General features: G+C 42.5%; 1 protein-coding gene across 2 annotated transcripts in view; it reads right to left on the reverse strand.

Annotated features, from left to right (window-relative positions):
• Positions 1 to 23820, reverse strand: part of LOC138758670 (dedicator of cytokinesis protein 7-like) — a 157332-nt gene that overhangs the window by 1887 nt on the left and 131625 nt on the right. For both annotated transcript variants that reach the window (XM_069927953.1, XM_069927954.1), the window contains 10 exons: positions 22534 to 22692; positions 18956 to 19056; positions 17318 to 17510; positions 14680 to 14823; positions 13421 to 13552; positions 12471 to 12605; positions 10749 to 10838; positions 9569 to 9805; positions 2975 to 3118; positions 1164 to 1270 (listed from right to left, as the gene is read on the reverse strand). In XM_069927953.1, the coding sequence (XP_069784054.1) occupies positions 1164 to 1270; positions 2975 to 3118; positions 9569 to 9805; positions 10749 to 10838; positions 12471 to 12605; positions 13421 to 13552; positions 14680 to 14823; positions 17318 to 17510; positions 18956 to 19056; positions 22534 to 22692 (1442 nt within the window). The remainder of the gene's footprint in view (positions 1 to 1163; positions 1271 to 2974; positions 3119 to 9568; positions 9806 to 10748; positions 10839 to 12470; positions 12606 to 13420; positions 13553 to 14679; positions 14824 to 17317; positions 17511 to 18955; positions 19057 to 22533; positions 22693 to 23820) is intronic.

Consider the following 23820-nt stretch of genomic DNA (forward strand, 5'->3'; position numbering starts at 1 on the left):
CGCAGCGTTATCATCACTATGTGATAAAAGCAGCGCGTTTGTCTGTCACATTGGAGGGAGGGGGAAGTAGGTAGGCATTCCCTGCCACCAAGTGAATTTTGGAATGTCAGATTGTGCCTGCCTGCAGTTAGCCTAATGCCCCTCCTGATTAGACTTGTTCTGACATCAACTCTGTCTCGACAACTTTCTTTTCCAGTTCCAATGACAGAAAGTTCATTGACCTGAAACAGTAACTCTGTTTCTCACTCCACAAGCCCCTCCTGAGAGGCTGCATAGTTCCAGCAGCTTCTGTTTCCATTTTTATTCTGTCTGACAACCTGCTTCAGAAACTAGGAGTAAGTCAGGTGCACGGAAAGGATCAAAATATGAGAGGATAGCAATAAACAGCGGACACAGATACGGTGAAGTGTAGATTGATAACTTGCTGCAATGATCAACCTTGGTTAAGGAAGTGCCAAAGGAGGAAAGGTATCTTGGTAGTATCCTTCCGGCCATTACAAAACATATTCGAAGTGTAGTCGAGGTTGCATGCGGGAAAATGCACACAGCAAATCTCTCTCCTGTTTTAAGAGACTCCTTCAAACCAACTTTACTCCAGCATTTAGTCACCTAAACTAAAATCTCCTCCTGTAGCTTCGGGTAAAATGTTGATAGCTGAGCACCTTGAAATATCTGTTACCTTATGTTTCTTTGGGAGATGGCATCTCATATAGTGCAGTAATGAAACTATATGGACAGTACTAGAATCCACAACCATCTGACGTAGAGGGAGAGTCCTACCAACCGTGACAAGACTGACAATAATGGAGATCAACAGAAGGATGAATGATGCCTCATGGGGAACTGATTAAAATGTATACTGGAAGCAGAGAAAAGTCAAGAGATCCAACTGGAACCCTTTTCACTCTTTCTTTTGGGCCATGAACCATTCACCCAGAGCTGAAAGAACTTGGGAGGCTTGTTCAATCATCCCCTCTCACTGTAAAGCAAGGGTTAGGGTGTGGTATAGGACTAATTTTATACCCAGAATAAAGAGGTCAGATAGGATTCTTGAAGAAGCTGCTAGATCTTTGGATGTCTGTTGTGTGAAGAAGATCTGGTAAAGTATAACTCGCACCTTGTGTAGAAAGTGAGACCACAACAAACCACCAGGGGCAATTTACCGTTTCAGAAAGTCCTTGAAGCAGATGCGGAGCTTGTTGTGGTGTCTGAAAAGTTTAGGATCATTAGGAATTTCAGATAAAAACACTTGTGCGACTTCCATGGGACCCTGAAATAAAAATAAAATATGGATTTGAATGCCTGCACAGCTTCAACCCTTGACCACCCATATTACACTGCACTGTATAATACTCCAGTCCATCCACCATTCCAGGATATTACACCCCAATTTGTCCATCATACTGCACTCTGCTATATGCCAATCATCTGTAATAACACAGAGCAATGTGAAAGGTGGATTGGGATAGAATTGTGATATTATGCTGCACTGTGGAAATACTCTGGGTCTTCACTCTTCAGCATTTCTTCATTAGTACCAAAGCACCACAGGGCTGTGTTCTTAGCCCCCTGCTCTGCTCACTTTACACCTATGACTGTATAGCTCAGTATAACAATAATACCAACTTCAAATTTTCCGACATTTATAAAGGATGGAGATTGAATGGTGCACCAACATCCTTGCACTCAATGTCACCAAAACTAAGGAGCTGATTGTTGACTTCAGGAAAGCTAGAGGTATACAATCCAGTGATCATTGGGGGATCAGAAGTGAAGAGGATGAGGACATTTAGGTCCTTGGGAGTAACTATCTTGGAGGATCTTTCCTGGACCCAACACACCAATGGCATCATGAAAAAACTACGTCAGCACCTGTACAAACCTCTGTGGATGTTTGGTATGACACCAGAAACCCCTGGCAAATTTTGACAGATGTGCGGTGGAAAGAGTGCTGACTGGATGCATCACAGTCTAGTATGGGAACACCAAGACCTCTGAGCGTAAAGCCCTCCAAAAGGTAGTGGACACAGACCAGGACATTACAGGCAAAACCCTTCCCACTATTGAGTACATCTACAGGGAATGCTGCCATTGGAGAGCAGCACCAATCATCAAGGATTCACTCCACCCAGCACACGCTCTGTTCTTGCTGCTGCCAACAGGAAAGAGGTAGAGGTGCCACGAGAGTCGCACCACCAGGTTCAGGAACAGCTGCTCCCCCTCCACCATCAGACTCCTCAACAACAAACTCAATCAGAGACTCATTTAAGGACTCGTACTTGTGCACGTTATTGATTTTCTTAGCTCTCCCTGTATTGCAGAGTCGATTTGTTTACATTTGTTATCTGTTAACAGTTCTTTTGATTGTTTAGATGTTCATGCTGTGTGTTGTTAATTTTTGCACTACCAATTAGTGGTCAATCTGCCACGCCTGCAGGAAAAATGAATCTCAAGGTTATGTGTGATGTCATGTATGTACTCTGACAATAAATGTGAATGTTACACTTTGGCAATCTATCAAAGTGTGCAGTGTGATTTACTCTGGTCCATCCAATCTACTCCTCCATATTCCATCACTGGATAGCAGAATGTGGTACTCCTAGGACCCATCTATTGAGTGACCTTGAGTGTAATATCAAAGTCTTTCTTGTGACTTTCCCTGTTGTTAATATAATGTATAGTGTATTCTTGTCTGGCTATGTCCTTTATACACCTTCCGTCTGCATGTGGTAACCTAGACGTGAAGATCTGCTGGCTTAGAGAAATGCTGAGGTGCAGCTCCTACAGCTATGAATTCACTGGCACAAGCAGTAAAATTTGGGGAACCACAGTGGGCCTAAGTCACATCCCATTTTATAAATGAATGGCAGATTCATTGTGCCCTCTCCTTTACAGGAGATAAAGCTGAACAGTTTCTTTGCATCGCACTACATTCTTTATTCTCATGAGCCAGTCTGCCTCAGCCTTGACAGACCTGATTGACAGTGGGTCCCACAGATCCTTGCAGCACCATCTGTAGCAGCTTCAGATTGGGTGGGTTTTCATTTGTGGCCTTTGCCAGCTCGTATGTCTTCTTTTGCATGTCCTCAATCGCAGCTTCAATTGGTCTTAGGCTAATCTGAAAAACATGGAATATTAACTGGAATCCAACTGCGCATAGAAATGGGCGAGCGATCTGGGAACTTGGAAAAAAAAATTATCACCTGGACAAAGACTCCTTGTGTCCACCCCAGTCAATCACCCCCAATGCTCTGCCCACAACCCCTACAGGTGACTCCAGCAGTTTTAAGGAAGACCAAAGCTGATGAACCCAATTGACCTCTCAGTGAATTCATACTTCCCCAATGTGCGTGTGTCAACCTGCACAGTTAAAGCAAATTAAACTCCTGCATGGATCAAGGGAGTGTATATGTGGTGACCACAATTCCTACTGACATTGAGCTGCAAGTTTTAATGCATTCTACCTTCTTTAAAACTCCAGTAATCCTGTATCTATCTGTTCAGAAATCCTGAGCCCCATTTCACCTTTGCCCCCCACCCCACCACCCTGTACTTACCAGGGCCCTGTATCCAGTGCAGTTCCCTTTAAACTCACTGGGCCCTGTTTCCCATTCTCCATTTAAATTCACTGTAAAATTTATTATACTACTGGATAATTTCTGAAAAGAAGTGAATAATAGGAACAACATTTAATTGGCTGGAAAATCTGCCGGTCTGGTATTACAGAAAGATCTGAGGTTGCTGAATGCCACATCTACAAATATATTAATGGTGATATCAAAGTAATGATCTTATCATCAATTACAAGGATTTATTAACGTACAACTGTAGAAACCTCTTATTCTGAACTTCACAAAATGTCCCACCCGAGAGCTGCTCCAATCAACTCAATATCTGTGTTTTCCAAATTACTGTCAGTTTTATTGATCAATAAAAATAATGGTGGAAAATAGATAATGATTCCCTTGGTGGTGAATATTGCTTTGCCCAGTAGATCCAGCCCAGCAAACAAAAAAAATGGAAGACGAAATCAGACGGGAGTTTACATTCAGCTAGTGATTCAGTCGGCAGAAGGTAGTGAGATTAAGGCTGAGGGCAAGTGTCCTGGGTTCCTCGAGACCAGCCAATGGGTAGGAGTGAGCTTAAGGTAGAAGCGACATTATTGTAAAGAAATGTAACTGTCAGTTTGCACCCAGCAAGTTCCTTCAAATGGTTATATCAGTGGTTCTCAACCTTTCTCTTTCCACTCACATACCACTTTAAGTATTCCCTATGCCATCAGGGCTCTGTGATTAGTAAGGATTGTGGGTGGGAAGAAAAAGTTTGAAAACCACTATTTTAATTGTACCTAACTGACTCGTGATGTGCACAGTTTCTGAACTCCAAAGGAAATGGGCTAATGACAATTTTTCTCAAGCAAAATATTTCAGTAACAATTGGGTCTAGAGCAGTGATTCTCAACCTTCTCTTCCCGCTCACAGACCACCTTAAGTAATCCCTTACTAATCATCGAGCATTGATGGCATAGGGATTACTTAAAGTGGTCTGAGTGGAAAAAGGCTGATCTAGCTATTTGAAGGAACTTGCAATGTGCAAACTGACAAGTTACATTTCTTTACAATCATGTCTTCAGAAGTACTTCATTGGATCTGTGAACATCCTGATGTCATGAATGTAATGTCAAAAATGCAACTGCTTTCTTTCTGAAAAAATTTCAGGGGAAACAACAGGAGAAAGAAATACTGGTTTGGCTTATGTGAACTGCAAGGCTTGATTTACCATCACCTAAGGATTACATTTAAATTTAGGCATGCAGCATGATAACAGGCCATTTTGGCCCAAGTGTCTGTGCCTGCCCAATTTACATCCCATTAACCTACATCCCCAGGAAGAATGTACAGACTCCTTACAGACAGCACGGGATTTGAGCCCAGGTCCCGATCGCTGGTGCTGTAAAGGCGTGGCACTAACCTCTACGCCAACCGTGCCGCCCAATATTGTTGCAGATCTCAACTCGTATACGTTGAACTGGAGATCTGCAAATACCCATCAGGTTGATGCTCATTGGCTGGGATGAGTAGGGCAGTGAGTGGTGAGAAGGCGCTGGTGTGTGGGCGGAAAATAAATAGGTGGAGGTGTTGTGGGGGAGTTGAGTCCAGCAGAGGAGGCTGACATAAGCTGGCAGGAACATACATAACTTCAGAGCAGCCGTAAGAAGTATTTCACAGGAGCTTGATACTTAGGGAGCACAGAGGTGGAATAACGAGCCCACATAATCTCTACTAATTTCATTGACAGTATTACATTAGGATTCTAGAATTGCTATGAAACATTCATTTTGTACATACATGTTTCAGATAGATGCAACCCAGAATGTCGCACTTCCTCTTGGGCACTTTAATGGCTTAAAACTCAACATTGCCTTCTTCTGGTCAAAGCCAATGTTGATCTGAGTTGTAACTGATCTCTGTGTGATTCATTTTTAATCCCTGTGGTACATGGGTACTTTCCTGTGACAGTATTATCTGCCAATGTGGGTATTTTCTTTTCCAGAATGGGTAACAACAGACAACAACTGGATCCTGAGTGAAGGATGCTTCGAGTGGTGCTGTACCAGAGAACAGCATCAGTGGTAATTTCCCTTTAACTAGAGAACTTTGCAGTGGACACACTCTTGGAACTGGCAGCTGCTCTGAAAGGTCTGTCCTCTGCCTTTCTGGTCACTTCGCTGCCACTTACCTGTCCGCTCCACTACCTTCCTGCCCATTCTGACTCCACTAGAATAGCTTAAAGCCAATTGTTCCAGAGAAAAGCTTTGAAGCATCTTCCCTGGGAGTCTGGACTGACCTGTTCCTCCTACTTACTGGAAATTTAGACTCAGGCACCAGGTGCACTGGACCCCCACTACCCAGGCCACTCCCTCTTCACTCTTCTGCACTGGGGAAAAAGGTACAGGAGCCTGAAGACGAGCACAAGGACAGCTTCTTCCCCTCTGCCATCAGATTCCTGAATAATCAATGAACCACAGAAATTGTCTCACTTTGACTTTTTGAGCATATTTTTAAATTTCTTTTTGAAAGTTAGTTAATATGAAGGTTTGCACTGTGATGCTGCCACAAAACAATGAATTTTCTGACTTGTTCAAGACAATAAATTTGGATTCTGGATTTTCATATTGAGCAACTGCTCCCCCAAATCCAAATCTTCTAAATAAAAGGTCTACTGTGGGAACCCACATGGGGACAAACTATGCCCACTTCTTTCTGGAGACATGGAACTTTTCCAATCATACTCAGTCTCCCTCTATCTGGTACATTTGATGACTGTATTGGTGCTGCCATACCTCCTGTGCAAAACCTGGAAGTTTGCTGTCAATTTCCTCCCTCCCTCACAATCCATTCCTGACTCTTCCTTTCCTCTTCTGGACTTCTCCACCTTCAGGATAGATTGGTGTCCACAGGCTCCTTTAGCTCCTTGACCTCCCTGACTATTTCCTGTAGTGATTCCCTTCCATTTTGCAATAAACAAATGAGCTGGAGACCCAACAGGTCACAGAGCATCAATGGCAAGAACCTCCCAAGCCTGAAACGTTGGTTATCCTTTACTTCCGATGGATGCTGCATGATCTGCTGAGTTTCTCCAACACATTTGTATATTGTACTCAACGCCAGTATCTGCAGACTTTCTTGTTTAACTTCCCTTCCAGTTTTCACTTTCTCTGTCCCCATCTGTCCTAATGATGTCACCTTCCACATTAGTCCTTTTGTGAAGCCTCCATTTCCTCAACCAAGGCTTTACCGTCATCATCACTGACAGTCTTCAACCATATCCATTCCTCTATCATTTTCCTTGTTCTCACCTTCCATTCAGTCAGACTCTCCAATCAATAGATCATCCTCTGTCGTGTTCAATTATTCCAAAGGATCAATTCCCTCCATGACTCGCTGGTTCACTCTTCTATCTCCATCAAAATCTTCTCCCTTTTCCAGGCACCTATCACTAGGGGATCAAGACATTGCTTCCAATGTACATTGGATTAAGTGTTCACAAGCACAGACCGGGTTACCATTTGCCAAAATACTTCCATTTAGTCTGTACGAGTTCCAGGTTATCCATCATTCTAATTTTCATTTTTCCAACTTGGTGCACGTTATAGTCTTCAGGACTGAACAGTGAATTCAGCAAAATCGTTGAATTGAGTCAACAATTGCAGATGACCAGCCATTTATTCCTCACATTTCCACTATTCCTCTTTTGGAATGTCAGATTTCATTGTCTCCTATTGACACCTCCCTCAGCTACTCCTCTCTCAGCGGGAACCATTATAATTCACACTCTTCTTGTCTCCACCCTATCACTCTTTCCCCCTCTTTCGCTGCAACTTGAACCTTGTTCAATATCTAATTTTTACCTGTTCTGGTAGAAAATCAGTGACAGGAAACATTGGCTCTATTTCTCTCTCCACGCTGTCTCTCCTACTGAGTATTTCCAACATTCTCCGTGCTTATTTCAAGTTTCCAAGCTGTTCAGCATTTTGCTTTTGGGTTGCATTTATGGCAGCTTCTTTTACATCCAAAGAGCTTTGCGTGCAATGAAATGCTTCAAAGTGTGATCGATTACGGTTTCTTCATGGCCGCTAACATGTGGCATGAGTAGACAACAAAATGTGTGGTGTTTTAGCATGGGCTGAGATATTGCACAGAATCAAAGGTAGTCTTGAACAATGTCCTTTTGAGTTACTGCTTCTTCTACTCCAAATCACCTTACACAACCTATCTCTGAGACTGACTGGTGATAACATTTCCTCTGCATGGAATCAATTTTGTTCACATCCTTCTGACATCTTGCTGGGTTGAAATAAACACACACACCCAAGTAAATTGCAGAAGTAAATATAAACCCATTTATATTAGCCAACAAATATATTCACATAATTAAATACCCATATAAATACAAAAAAATTCATTAAATACATAATGTATTTTCTTTCTGATTTCAGATAGTTAAATTCTTCATTTTCTACTTCATTTAAAGCCTTAAATTACACCCGTTTTAAATGTTTTGGCAATAATTGTTTCATACTTTCTCATCACACTGGCACCAAGTTTTACTCTGTAAATTGGTCAGTTCAAGTTGTTTTACACAGCATCACAAAAGAATCCTTTCTATAAGAGCATTTTTCTTTTGAGACCAAACACACACAAAGCTTGAAAAGCAGTTAAATAATCTATATTTGCATTTACATTGTGTATTGTCACAATTTAAATATCCAGAGTGCCATTTATAAGAATGAAGCATCAATTTCTGATGTTAAGCAGTTAACATCCAGCTACACAATAACATCCATAACACAAACATCAATAGATTTTAGTAGATTTAATTGAAGAAAGGACATGGACTGGGAGAAAACTTCATTTCAATAATTTTGAGGAATCTTTGCTTTCACTTGAACTACCAGATATAGTATTGACTTTTATGTCACGTTTCCAGCACCCCACTGGCTGTGAGCGAATCAGTTCTAAGGTGATCAGAATTGAGAGGCGTAGTTTGATTGTCAGAAGAATCAAGTGGTTTACCTCTCGGATTTGTTACAGGCTTTTAACCAAACTAATCGGAGGGTCAGATGAAGGAATAGAGAGCGATGTGAGACTGAATTAGAGATACAGTAATTAGACAGGTGCACATCAGAAAGAACAAGGTTTGATTAGGTTAGAATAAGGGTGGCACATTTACAGTGCCATCGACCCGGGTTTGTATCTGGCGCTGTCTGTAAGGAGTTTGTACGTTCTTCCCATGTCTACCTGGGTTTCCTCCAGGTACTCCAGTTTCCTTTCACCTTTCAAAATGTACAGGGGTTGTAGGCAAATAGGGGTTTTGGGGCAGCACAGGCTCATAGGCTGGAAGGGCCTGTCACCATGTCTAAATTTAATTTAAGATTAAGAAAATGGAAAAATCTGCAGCAAATAGTGGTGGGTGTGGGGAAGGTGGATCTACTGACAGAATCGTAAACATTTACAAATCCACATCATGTCTGTGGCAGTCATAAATTAACTTTATGCTCACTACAACTCCTAGCTCTTGGTCCACGACCCTTGGAGCTATCATTCAGGTAGTTTTTGAATCTGATGAGGGATTCTGTCTCCACCATCCTTCCAGCCAGTGTGCCCAGACTATACTATGCGGAAGGCCTGAATAAACCTGGCTTGAATTCAGAGGAGTGGTCTGATGGGAAATGTGCAAAGAAATTACTTCCCATTTAGGGGGAATCTCATGCCAGAAAACTGAGGGAAATCAGAAAGCATTTTATTGCAAAGAGGTTGTAGAAATCTGAAATCCTCTGCCTCTGTCAGTTTGATTGAAGCTTTCAAGGCCGAGATTGATTCAATATCACAAGGTGAAAACATGGAGGAACATGGCACAAAAGGTCTGAGATGGAAAGCAGCAAAGATCTATTGGAGTAGGAGAATAAGAATGAGGGGCTGAATGGCCCACCCAATCTTCATACTCAAAGCCTTACTTATGGAAGAGAGAGTGTTAATGACTGGAAACCCTGAGCATGTCACCTCACCTCTTGTTTCTCTATGACATTGATCCTGGTCTTGATGTAAGGAAAAGCATGCAAGGTTGTCAGGATGGTTTTACGCTTATACTGCTGGCTAAGCTCCCCGTGGGCCCGACCATTCAGTGTGTATGGGGTGCTGTAGATGAACTGCCTCAAGTTGGAATTCTTCTCGTAGTTGCTGACTCGATTTTTCAGCTCATATTCTTCAAAGAAGGGCTCAACGTAGGTCACCTGGATGTAGGCCTGTGAAGCAGAGAGGTTTTCATTGGCTTTGCCATCTTCTCAAACTCAATTTATCTTGTAAGTTGCATGCAGGCGATCAGGAGAAAGCATTCTAAAGAATGTTAACTCTTTCCACCCTGAAGCCAAATGTATGAAAACAGCAGAAGAAGATGGGTAAACTTGGACCTTCCCTGATCTGGGTGGTCAGTTACATAGCGGAGGTTAAGCTTTTCCCACATTCAGTACGTCTCTGGATCTCAGAAAGTTTGCAGGTCACACTGCAGGGTGTAGACAACACCACTTCACACGACATACAGCAATCTGTGAACAGCTTGGGTTGCACATTTGTACTGACCCTCTGCAGACTAGCCCCCAGCAATCATAATGTTTGTGCTCTGTCTGTACTCAGACTGGGCTCAGCCTTGTTACAGTGTCTCAACTTTGCCTGTAGGCAGACCAAATTCCACCATGTTACAGTGTCACAATGTCGCCTGTAGGCAGACCAAATTCCACTGTGTCACAGTGACACAACGTCACCTGTAAGCAGACCAAATTCTGCCTTGTCACACCATCACCTCACCTGTAGGCAGATCAAATTCTGTGCTGTCAGTGTTACAGATTCACCTGTAGGCAGACCAAATTCCGCCCTGTTACAGTGTCAGTGCTTGATCTGTACATGTAACAAGCCCCACAATGATACAATATCACAACTTCACCAATAGGCAGACCAAATTCTGCCCTGTTACAGTGCCACTGCTCCATTGCTCAGACCATGTCCCAGGCTGTTATGGTTCTGTTGTGCCACCTGTACACAGACCAAGCCCCACCTTGCCAAAGTGCCTGCACACTGGTGTGTCTGCCCTGTACATTTCCATTACTCAGCCAGCACTGCCTGCACCATTCCCTCTGGCATTTATGTTCTTAGTTTCATTACCTGACGTCTGCAGCGACAGCGAATACACACCTTCTCGGGATCCAGGCTCTCCATCTTAACCGGTGAAGAATCTTTGATAATCTCCACGCGATCTTTTCCAAACATCTGTTTGTAAAATTCCTAGACCAAACAATGACATGAAATTGAAATTTTAGCTGCAAAGTAGGCTCTCAACTCGTCATCCCTATAATTAGATTTGACATAGAATTAGGGGCAGGAGGGAGGCCATTTGGCCCTCATGCCTACTCCACCGTTCAACCAGCTGGTCTTTTACCCCTGTGATAGTACAGACCTATCACCAATGTATATAGTTACAGTATCTAGAGTGTAATGACTGTGCTTACAGCGATTGGCTGAGAACTTAGCCACGCCTACTGTCTGGGCCTTAAAGGGTTGTGTCCCTAGCCAGGTCGGATCATTCTGGACTGGTCGGCCACCTGTGAAGAGCTCCTGTCTTTTGCTAATAAAAGCCTTGGTTTGGATCAACAAGTCTTTGGTTCTTTCGACAAGCTCTACAACCCCAGCACAACATTCCTGCACTAATGTCACTCTCTTGATGTCCAAAATCTATCCAGAGAGCATAGAAACAGGCCCTTTAACCCATCATGTCTGTGCTGACCATTTTCACTCTCCCCACATTCCCGTCAATTAGCCCATCCAGTTACCTCAGATTCTACCACCCGCGTACAGTGGAGATAAATTATTGGCAGTCTAACTGACTAAATTGTAAGTTTTTTGAAACATGAGAGAAAACTGGAACACCCAGAGGAAACCAACAGTGGGTGTATTAAAGGCAGAGATTGATAGGTTCTTGATTAACCAGGGCATCAAAGGTGCGAAAATGGACCAATTCATGATTAAATGGCGGGGCAGACTCGATGGGTTATTTCTGCTCCTATGTCTTATGGTCTGATGTGGAAACTCTACACAGACAGTACCAGAGGACAGGAATGAACTCAGGTCACTGGAGCTTGGAGGCCACTATCAGCTGCACCGCTGAGCTACTTAATGCTTATCAATATTTTATCTCAAGCACCGGTAGGTCAATTCCCTGTGCCTTCTCAGCCCTCTTGGATGGACAGTCACAAGGACTCACTCTCCTCGGAGTAGAATTGAAGTCATATTTCTTTTCCCATCCCCTTTAAATGTTTTTCCATCATCTGATCGGGCAGCAAAGTGACACAGCCTGTGAGAGGCTGCCTCAAAGCACCAGTGATAGATTCAATCCTGATCTCTGGTGCTGTCTGTGTGGAGTTTGCAAGTTCTCCCTGTGATCACAAAGAATAGGATCAGTTTAGACCATTGGGTTTCAAACTGCCCCCCTAAATTCACATTCCACATGAAGTAATCTCTATGCCTTAGGCACTCTGTGATTAGTAAGGGATTGCTTAAGGTGGTATGTGAGTGGAAAGAAAAAGTTTGAAAACACTGTTTTAATCATACCTCATTGACTTGTTATGTGCACGTTTTCATAACTCCAAAGGAAATGGGCCAATGACAATTTTTCTCAAGCAAAATATTTCAGTAACAATTGGGTCAAGAGCAGAGATTTTCAACCTTCCCTTCCCACTCACATACCACCTTAAGCAATCCCTTACTAATCATAGAGCACTTATGGCATAGGGATTACTTAAAGTGGAATGTGAATTTAGTGGGCGCAGTTTGAAAACCACTAGTTTAGGCCAACTTTACTCCCTTTTCAGGGGCACTTTATCACATTACTGATATGTGACAATGTCCTCGAACCATTACCTCTAACCGGGAGGAGATTTCCACCAGTTTGGTGATCCCTGGCTCCTTGTAAACATATTCCTGCTCGTCCAGTTCTCCAAACAGTGACCCGTAGAATCCAACACGGAAATATGTCCCAAACATTCTCTTATTGTCCTGCAAAGTAATGATTAGAAGGAAGGGAGGTTTTCACAGGAAGCTGGGGTTTATTGTGAGGGGATGGGTGAGCTAAGAGGAACAATTGGAAAGGAAAGGGGTTTTGAAAAATCCAGCCCCACTCTGATCATCATCTGGTCTTGTTCCTCCCACCCACCCTCTTATCCATCATTTCCTCTTCCTCGCTTCCATTTACCCCCATAGCCCCCCCCCCCAAGCCTTTGTACTTCTTACCTACCTGGTCCTCATTTCCCTCCTCAGCTGGTTTCATTCTCCACATCATTCAACCCCACCCCTGCACCCCAATGCTTCTCATGCCTGGAAGCTGATTAATCACATCAAGCTGGCCATGCAGTTCGATGAGCTTCAACAAAATTAGTCTCACTTTCTCCTCCCAATTCCCGAGGAACCGTGACTAGGTGTGTGATATCTTGGATTCAGTGGCGTTCTAGTAGACCTGCTGCAACTTGGGTTCTGTTGATATCTAGGTGGAGTTTGCATGCTCTTTCTGTGACTGTGGGTTTCTTCCAGATGTTCACAGTCACAATATGTGTTAGTATGTTATTTAGCCATGGTAAATCGCTCCTGTTTAGGTATACAGGAGTCTGGAAGTTGATGGGAATGTGAGGATAATAGGGAGAGGAACTATTTATGGGGGAGCAAGTTCAATGAGCATTGGGAATGGGCGGAGGGGCTCTGAAACTTTCCAGCTGATCAATGAAAATAACACCAGCACCCCCAGTTATTCTGCACACACCTGAACTCTTACATCGAGTGTATGTTCATCCCAAAACTGTTACAAGAGGAATATTTACCATACTCAGGATCAGATCAAATGTTTCCTTCAGGATTCCATGAATAATGGAGAGCTTCTTAACATTCCGATGAAATTCAGCAATTGGAATGATGAGTTTGTAAATTTCATAAACCATTTCATAAAATTCAGCCTTTAAAAAAAAATCACAAATTGTTTTCTTATGCATACTGCGCTTTGTAAACATCAATATAACCATACCATAACCATATAACCTTTTACAGCATGGAAACAGGCCATGTTGCCCTTCAAGTCTGTACCGGTTCACTTGAACAACTCCACTAGCTCCTCCACAAACTCCTGAGGAAGTAGAGGCTTTCTTCATGATGCCTTTGGTGTGTTGGTTCCAGAAAATCTAGGAGGATGACTAACGTAACAACGCTCCTGATCAAGGCAGACTACTCTTAAAATTAGGTGAAACATGAAAGTCTGCAGAAGCTGTGATTGCAGTCAAAACCCAGAAATTCTGAGGAACTTGGAGGGAAAGATATATTACCAACGTTTTGGGCTTGAGCTCTTCCTTAAGTGAGTTCCTCCAGCATTTTTGCCTTTTGACTACTTTTAAAATGATTTTTTTTTTGCAGCTCAAGGAATGGCAACATCAATACATAGCAGGTATTACCATGAAATACATCAATGCAGTTAAGTTCTGTCTACACCAGAAACGATTGAAAGGTCAATGTTTGCAGTGCAGGAGACTGCCTTTCTACACATGCTGGTCCTTTGAAAGCACACCCACACAATAGCAGGCCAGACTATGTACAGAGTTCTTTGACACTGCTCTAGAAACAACTGCAGCATAGATAAGGCAAAGAATAAATGTTGAGTAATGGTCCCTTTACATAGTTTCACCGAGCAGGCTAAGCAGAGGGTCAGAGCAGGCAAGATGCCAAGTGAAACTAGATAAAATTGAACACAAATGAGAGTGATGGTTGGTGCAATTTGCTGAATCTAATTTCTCTGTCTTTACTTTGTCAGGAGCATAAGCACAAAACAGAAATGACTAGTCCTTTACACAAACTAAAAAATAATCCCAGAAACCCTGGCACTGCTGCCATTCTGGTGAGCTGATCTACGTGGCGCTGCTGCCATTCTGGTGAGCTGACCTACCTGGCGCTGCTGCCATTCTGGTGGGGTGACCTCTGAGCTTGTTCCTCAATCTGTGCCCGTGTTTCAGGCAAGCTCCATGCTGGGAGCAGAGAGTCAGAAACCGTATTCTTAGCAGCAAACACAATAATCTTGCAAGGGCTGAGAATATACCTTGTTGAAGAGTTCAGCTGCCTCATCCAGCAACTCCAGGAGTCCCTCTTCACTGAGCAGGTTTCTAGTCCAGATATCCTCCTTCTCCATAGAAAAGATCTCTTCAGACACCAACGATTCCTCCAGAATATCGATGGAAATGTTCTGGTGAAGAAAAAAATGTCCAAGAGCCAGCAGTTACCAAAGGAAAATCAAGGGCCACCAAACAACTGTGGGGCACCAATTGCCAGCAGCCAATCAAAGGCTATAAAGATTCAAGAGCCAACTCTCTATCATGAACTAACAAACAGCCATTCCTTAATGCTTTGGACTCCATGTCTCTGCTTTCAGGACTAGTTTTATACCCAAACACCAGATGGTTCGCACTGTAGTTTACCCCTGGACCCAGTCTGGAGTATATATTATGGAAGGTTAAAAATGGCAGGAGTCCAAAGGGTTAGGAGTTGGTGTAATTTTCAGTACAGTAGAAGTCTGAAAATCTGGACTGCTCATGGATTTTCCACACTCTCAGGCAGTACTTTTAAAGAAGTTTATCTACTTCAGGATCCATTATTAGGGGTTTATAAATACGTATGCCATATATGGTAAATGGAAAGAATAGGACACAAAATGATAGCGTTGTCAGTTTGATTTCTAATTTCAAAATGGCAACTGCTTGGTCGCTTGTTGCCGCTATGCATCTGTGGCGCTTATGCATGCACGCACACAAAAGCCCGCTAAATTTTAAAGTTTGAGAGTTTTCAAAAAGTCCAGATTCTCGGGTCTGGATTTTTGGATTATTACTGTATCAGAAGGATTTTATAAAGTGAATTTAGTAGAATATGTCTTCGAGGGTTGAACACTAGGACATAAATTAGGTAAGGGTCATTCAAATCTGGTGTACACCGCAATGAATTCAGTCTCAGACAGACAAAGGCACAGGCTGCCAAAATGGTATGTACTAAAAATATGATGTGACTAATAATTTTCCATAAAGGAAAGTTCACTCTTTTATCAAAGGACTTATCATGAGAAGTATTCAATCTTTTAACTTTTATTCATCAAGTCAAATGATGAAGGATTAAACTTTTCTTAATGTTCTCAAGAAAATAAAAATGGCCCTGTATTGGACAGTGCTTTCACCTGCCAAAACTGGACCCAATCCATTAGGCATCAGTGCTGCCTCGACCTCTCATCCTCAAATACCGTGCTCTTTGTCCATAGAAAGCTGGGAATGTGAGTTCCACAATAATAACTATGTTAAGTGTCACACTGGACATTTTTAAGACTTAATGGTGGCATTCATGGGTACTTATTCCAAGTTGAATTTCCTCACCAAATCTCTCCATCTCTCCTTTCCTACGAGGTTCAATGCAAAACCAAGCTTCTAATCACCTTAGCAGTTTCTATAATGCTTTGTAAAATGTTGTTTGATGATGCTTCCATGTCACATTTTATTTGTTCATAGAATTAATAGAAAATGTACAAAGTAGAAGGAGGTCTCAAGAACCATTATGTCTGTACAAATGCAAAATGACCACCCAACCAAATCCCATCTTCCACTCCAGATCCATCACTCTGCAGGTCAGAGCTGTTCAACCACTCACCTAAATACTGTTTAAATGTGTTGAGGATTTCTACCTCTGCCACCATTACACAGTGAATACCCTGGTGCCCACTGATTTAAAAAAGTCTTTCTCATCTCCCCTCTAATCTTTTTACCTTTAATTTAAAATTATACCCCTAGTTTTTGATCCCTCAGCTAATTGAAATAGCAACTAGTCACTCATTAAAAGTGGCCTCATTTTCTCAACTCTTTTATTTCAACTGTCTCACACTTTCCTGTTTCATAAACCTTTGCTGATTTAACTGAAACCATTGCCAACCGATTCACTCTTACCTGATAAATAAAGTTTTCCACTTCTGATCACATCCACACGAGTTTCCTCCACACCCTCTCTAGTGCAATCACATCCTCCCTGCAATGCGGGGGCCAACAGTATCCAGCGCTCAACTGCAGCCTGACAACAAGTGTTGCCAACAATGCGAGCACTGCTCTTCCGCTCGATTTGTTTCTAATTAAGGGATCAGGATTCGTGAGGGTGCTGATGGCGAGAAGGGCTCCCGAAGGGCCTTGGGCATTCGCAGCTTCCGGAGGTTCGGAACTGGGAGCTTGGGTTCACTGCTGGGACAGACAGAAGGCTGTTTCTGCTGCAGAGGATGCAGGAGCACAGGAGAAAATATCCATGGAGATTTCTTGTCTCTGACGGGACACTCTTTTGTTTTTCTTTCTCTTATTGGTGAGAGCTCCGGGCTAGTGATACCTCTTTGTGTGCCTTTACAAGCTGACAAATTTTGTGTATTTATGTGCATAATAACAAAGGAATCTTTAATCTTGCCTTTTTATCTACCTGCAGTTTATGAACCTGTGGATGTACTTCCAAGGGATCTCACTTTCTCGCACCATCTCTAACCTCCCATTTACTGCATTCCCTAGTCAATTGTTGCACCCTCCCAAATACTTTACCTCACAGTTCTCTCTGTTAACTTTCATGCACTGCTGCTCGGACCATCTCCTTAAGCTGAATTCTCTCCCCTCCCCCTGGCAAGATGTTATGTAAATGGAATTTGCCATTGTCCCCTATTGGCAGAAACTGACCTGGAAACTCACGCTGCCCATGGGCAGATGGACAGATCCGTCAACGCGGTTCAAGTATTCTGCCACCAGGGCGGCACTGTGCACCAAACAATGGGCTGCCTCAGCAAAGCACTTCCTCTCAACATGCTTCATCATGATGTTCCGCAGCCACATCAGGCGCAGGTCCACGTAACTCTGCAAACCCTTCGCTATTCTGCAGGAAGCACAAACCACACACTTTACTCGCCGACAAACTGCATCAGGCCTTGTGAATTGGATGCATATTATTGGGTGTGATTACTGGGCACGCATTTCATAGTAAAGGAGGAAAGGAATTCTGTGAGTGTGTGGGCATCTCGGCAATTGCTGCCACTCTCCCACAGCTCCAGTGACCCAATCAATTCTGCCCTGCATGGACAGCCCTCTGCACTGGGATTTCCCCTGGAGGAGCTGGTTTCTTCTCACGTTCCAAAGATGTGCTGCTGTGCATTAATTACAGTAAATATCTCCTAACTTAGGGGGATGAGAGAATGATGGGTGGGGGGGGGGGGGGTAGTGGTGGGACATTGGTAGGTGTGTAAGAAAGAATAGGATGCAGAGATATAAATGGAGTTGATAGGTCTGTTCTGTGAGCCAGCACAGATTTGATGGACTGAATAGCCTCCCTTGCAGTAAGAAATGAGTTTCTTGATGTGAGAAACAGTTGACAAGATTCCTTTGTTTTTCCCATTATTGTTGTCAACCTGGAGTCATTGATAGACAAAGATGGATGCAAGAAGAAAATGAGGGTCATGGGTATGAGGTTGGGAAGGTTTAGTTTGTTGAGTGGGTTTGCATAGGTTGGCAATAACATCATGGGCCAAAGAGCCTGTACTGTGCTGAAATGTTTTATGAACAGCAGGACTAGGAGAGTCCAATATTGGCTGATTCCAAGAAGGCAATGTGACAAGAACTTGAATCGGATAGAACAGGTGATTGGTCCGTGTTCCTGACAACATCATTGTGCTTCCCATGCAGAAATTATAAGTCAGAATCTCAGGATCCTGATGAATCCTGGATGGCACTGGGTTTAAATTCCCAAATGTTGTTAGCTGCCATGGGTGATAAAGTGTTCCTTTCCTGTGTGTTGTTGCAAATGGGGGCGGCACAGGCAGTGTAGCAGTCAGTGTGATGTTTTAGCACCAGGGACCTGCACTCGAAGCCGGTGCTGTCCATAAGAGTTTATCCATTCTCCCTGTGTCATGCGTGGGCTTTTCCCTGAGTGCTCTGGTTTCCTCCCACCCTCCAAAGCGTACAGGGTTACAGGTCAATTGAGAGTAATTGGGTAGGATGGGCCTCAATGGTGAGATTTGGCTTCTAGCATGTTGTAAATTTTTTTTAAATTAAAAATTTCCAAAGTTATTGGTGCACAGTGAGTTCAGTATGCTACACCATCCAGCACTTCAAGGGTCAAATGATTCAGCTCTAAAATTTTTTTAAATCTCCCCAACATGGAGGGTCAAAGGTAAATGGGCAACTCACATTTTTGCATTGAACTACCTGGCATTTACAAACAGAAAGAATAGATTTTCCCAACAGGTCTCAATCCCACCACCTCCACAATGTCCACTCTCACAGCGCAACAGTAGAGGATCAGGTCAATGTCCCCAAAGGCTTTACCTGTACATGAGGTCAATCTGCATGTCCACATCCTGAGGAAATTCCTGTAGCTTCACGGTGTCACACAGTACTCCATTCAAATTCTGCAAAAGCTCTTCCACCTGAAAGATCAGCACTTTGGTCACCGCACAAGGTTATTATACCATCAATGAAACCAATCACATGGCCCCACAAGGGTCTGCACAGTTGCACTGCAAGTAGAACTGCTTCCTCACAGTTCCAGAGTCGCAGGCTCAATCCTGAACTCGAGTTTGCAGATCCTTTCTGTAATCCCTGGATTACAAAGGTGTGCAGTTTGGTAGACTAATTGGCCACTGTAAATTGCTCTTAATGGTAGATGAGAGGTGGAATCAAGGAGGTGGGGGGAGGGGTGGAAATTAACAGTATGGGGACAATAAAATAAGATTAACATAGGAAGAGTCTAACGAGTGCTTGATGGGTGTGTGGACTTGGTGGGATGAGCATTCTGTTCAATATTCTCTTTCTCTCTCCTTTCTCCCCCTTCCCTTCTCTCTCATTTCTCCTCTTTCTCTCTCTCATTTTCTATCTCTTTTTATGCCCCATCAATTTAGCACTATGGAAAACTACAGGAGGTCCAGGTGGATATGGCAAAGAGGCTGAGGCTGGGAGATGTAGCAAAGATTGTGAGTAGAGTGATGGAGAGGGTACTGTGTGATGTCAGAGTGCAGAGGTGGAGGCTTGAAGTATCAGTCTCCAGAGGGTGAAGGGTCGGTATTCTAACTACGAGGGTGCAGTGTTTGGAGATACACTCCACCATTTGTTGATGTCCTATGAGTACATTTCAGGTTGACTTCCAAGTCTGAGCTCTGCTCAACAGCAGATTGAGAATTCCCAAATGGAATTGGGAGTGGGAACAGGAATTGAAATGGTTTCTTTTCCACTGAAACCAAAGTAGTTGGGCATGAAAGAAAAAGTACTTGGGTTTATGTAATGCCTATTATTTGAGGCACTGAAGTTGCCATCCGTTGTTCCTCTTGAGGGGGTCTTAGTGTTTTATGAGTGTTATCTGAAAGGCATTGTAACTTGGCAGTGTGGACCTACAAACTCCAGTAATTTACCAGATAATTTGGTTATTTTGTGCAGTTGAGCTACTAGGATAATTCCAATTGAGGAACTAATACTGGCTCAGCACCAGAGGTTGCAATTATGTGTAAAGTAGATTCTAAGCTTCAGAGGTGGGGGAATCAATTCTTCATTCCCAAATTGAGTGAGAAATCCCATTAATGTAAACCTTTTCCTTATCCTTGCTGAGTGGGAAAATGGATCAGCTCATGATTGAATGGCAAGGCAGACTCAATGGGCTGAATGGCCTATTTCTGCTCTTATGTCTTATGGTCTTTTGGTCTTTTAGGTGCAAAGGTGGGTTAGCTCTGGGATTCCAAGATGGACAGAGTCAGTCTGTGCCAGCACCACCCCAAGTCTTAGTTCTGAGATGCAAGTGAGGACCGAGGTCCCTAAGTCCCTACCTCACTGTCCCTTTCATAGACCCTTTGAGCTTCTGTCCTCAGGGCCTCAGATGAAGCTCAGCATGGGAGACAGCAGCAGCATTGGGCCAACTTTAAAAGAAAGGAGTAGGCCACAATCAGGATCCACTCAATGATCCCTGTGAAATACCCACCTTGACTGGGCATTTTGGGGGGCTGGACTTCAACCACAGCCTCAAGCCTGGGAATCAGAAGTACATACATGGGAAGACCTCAGGCCTATTACTGCTGCATGTTGGTTTTTTTTTGAAATTTATTTATAGTATCTCCATACATTCATTTCAAATTGACTTAGTATAATATTACATAATAGATACTAAATAATTTTCTAATTTTCAACCCCCCCCCACCTCCCCTAACCCCTTAGGAAACCACCTTGTGGTGGTTAATTCCCAAAAACCCAAATGGGTGTGGTATAAACCACAAGTGGCATATGACTTTCGGGAGCAGAAGTACCACCCCCTCCCTCCTCCCCCCCCAGGCAGACAAAATACACGTATAAACCGAAAAATCATCATTTCTTATATCCATAAAACCCCGGTCCATCAATTTAACCAATCTTATTCATAAACTCTTTTTTTTGAAAATCCAAACTTGATATTAAATTTTGCACCCTTTCCACCCTCCCAACACTGAGTTAAACATTGTTTACAATCAATAAAAGCTTTTTTTAAAATTTTTTTTTCAAGTCTTCCTGAATTTCATCCACTGAATTAAAACACCTCTGAACATCCCAGTTCAACACCGAATCTTCCATTCTTCTCAGTCTCAAGTTGAATTTGTAGCTTACTTTCAAAAAAAAGTTTTTTCAAATCTTTTAAAATTTTCTTGAACATAATTCCTTCGGTCTTGATCTTCTAAAGCATCAATGTTATTCATAAGTTCTTTCTTCTATGTTTCCCAATTTAATATCAAATTTTCCACTTTGTCAATCTTCTCAATGTTAAGTTGAAATTATTGTTTATTTTCAAGAAAAACTAATTCAAAATTTTTAACTCTTCTTGGACATTGCTCCTTCGACTTTAATTTTATAAATCATCAATCTTGTTCATAGTTTCTTTCTACTGAGTTTCCAAATTTAATAAAGTTTCCGTTTTTTCCAATTTTCTCAATATTAAACTGATCTTGTTGTTTAGTTTAAAAAAAAACCTTTTCAAAACTATTAAAATCTGTTTGCAATGTATGCATACTCACAGATAATAAATTCACTCTTCCAATATTCCATCCAAAAAAAAATCACTGATAAACCTTATTGCAGGTCAAGGAGTTCCATATATATGTTTATCTTCAGAAAATATTTCAAATCAACATTCGTCGCCATCTTTCAAAAATGAGTCCGAAATCAACTTTAATAAGTTCTGTTCTTGAGCACCAACTCCGGCTCTGTCTGGGCAAATAGGTCAAATTTCTTCCAAAGTCAAAGAATGTAATTTTGTTCTGTATTTATAGATAATAAGTTCATCCTTCCGATATTCCATCCAAAAAAAATCACTAATAAACTTTAATGTTATCTGGATTTTTAAAACTCACGGGCAAACAATGCCAATTACTGCAATTTATCTTCATAAAACATTTCAAATCAATATTCATCACCATCTTTCAGAGGGGTGTCCAAGGCCAGCTTATCCGACAGTCCAATTAATGAGCTCCGTTCTTAAGAAAATTCCAGCCTTGACTCCATGGTTCTGTCTGGGCAAGTAGGCCGAGTTTCTTCCAAAGTCGGAGAGTGTAGTTTTGTTCTGTATTTGAACTCTATTTTCCTTAATCTTTGTTGCCATTTTAAACTAAAAACAATTGATAAACAAAACAAAGACTTTTAACAGAAAAGAAATATTCTTAAAACGGGTATTTATATAACTGCCTGGGGGAGACCGGGAAGGCACGTCCGCTCCCTACGCCATCTTGCCACGCCCCCAGCGCTGCTGCACGTTCTTGACCTGATACCCTGATACCCAGGTCTAGGCCGACTCAGAAGGCAGTCCAGAGGCTGGGATGTAGCATCCTGAACCAGGAACCAGAAACATTAACACTCGATTAGCGTGAGAGAGCATTCACAGTTTAGGGCTCCCTTACCTGCCCAGGGAAGCTGCTTCCCTCCATGGCTTCATCTGTTTCCAGGTACGTGAGCAGCATGCCGAGGGATTTCTGCAGACATTGCTTATCTTGATTGGATAGTTTTCCCGCCAAGGATGCCAGGGTTAGGGTGATGTACATTTTTGTTTTTGGAAAATGCTGAAGACAAGTCTCAAGTTAACAACATTCAAAGTGTATGGAAAATATTCTGATTCTGTTTCGATCACCCAGGTCCAATAAAGTATCACCTCCAAATCTACTTTTTCCACCTAGTCTTGCCCCTTTTTCAGCTATTTATCTTACTAAGTTTTTAATCCACCTAAAAGGGAGAGACAGGAAAGAGGTTTCCACCAACAGGTGAGTCGAGAACTAAGGGTCATAGACTCCAGATTTAGGAGGGAAATGCTTCTATCCAGTACTCTCTGCTTCTCCCAGAGAGTACTGAATCTGTGGAATTCTCTTCCCAAGGAAGCAGTTGAAGCTGCCTCATTAAATACAGTTTGTTTCAATAAAGAGTCTTGGAATTGAAACATTAACTCTGTTTCTCCTTCTACAGATTCTGTGGAATGTGCTGAGAATTTCCAGCAATTTTCTGTTTTTATTCGCGTTAAAACTACAATGTTGATGAAGTAAATTGACAGCTCTAGCTCTAGATCAAAGTTTGATCTTTGCATTGTGAGGGAATTAAGGGTTATGGGGGAAAGACAGGTAGGAGGAGCTGAGTCCACGCCCAGATCAGCCTTGATCTTATTGAATGACAGAGCAGGCTTGATATGCCAGATGGACTCCTCCTACTTAGAATATAGAACCCTACAGCACAGTACAGGCCCTTCAGCCCTTGATGTTGTGCTGACCCACATATTCCTTAAAACAATACAAAACTCTCCCTACCCCATAACCCTCTATTTTCTTTCTGTCCATGACCCTGTCTAAAATACCCCTAATGTTTTAGCCCCCACCACCATCCCTGGAAAGGCATTCCAGGCCCCCACAACTCTCAGTGTAAAAAACACCCCTAATGTCTCCCCTAAACTTCCCTTCACTTTGTACATATATCCTCTGGTGTTTGCTATTCTGGCCTTAGGATAAAGACACTGGCTCTCCACCCTATCTATGCCTCTCATAATCTTGTAGACCTCTATTAAATCTACTCTCATCCTTCTATTTTCTAAAGACAAAAGTCCCAGCTCTGCTAACCTTGCCTCTTAAGATTTATTTTCCAATCCAGGCAATATCCTAGTAAATCTCCTCTGCACCCTCTCCATAGCTTCCACATCCTTCCTATAA

Source organism: Narcine bancroftii, chromosome 3 (genome assembly GCF_036971445.1).
Source record: "Narcine bancroftii isolate sNarBan1 chromosome 3, sNarBan1.hap1, whole genome shotgun sequence".
Lineage (NCBI taxonomy): Eukaryota > Metazoa > Chordata > Chondrichthyes > Torpediniformes > Narcinidae > Narcine > Narcine bancroftii.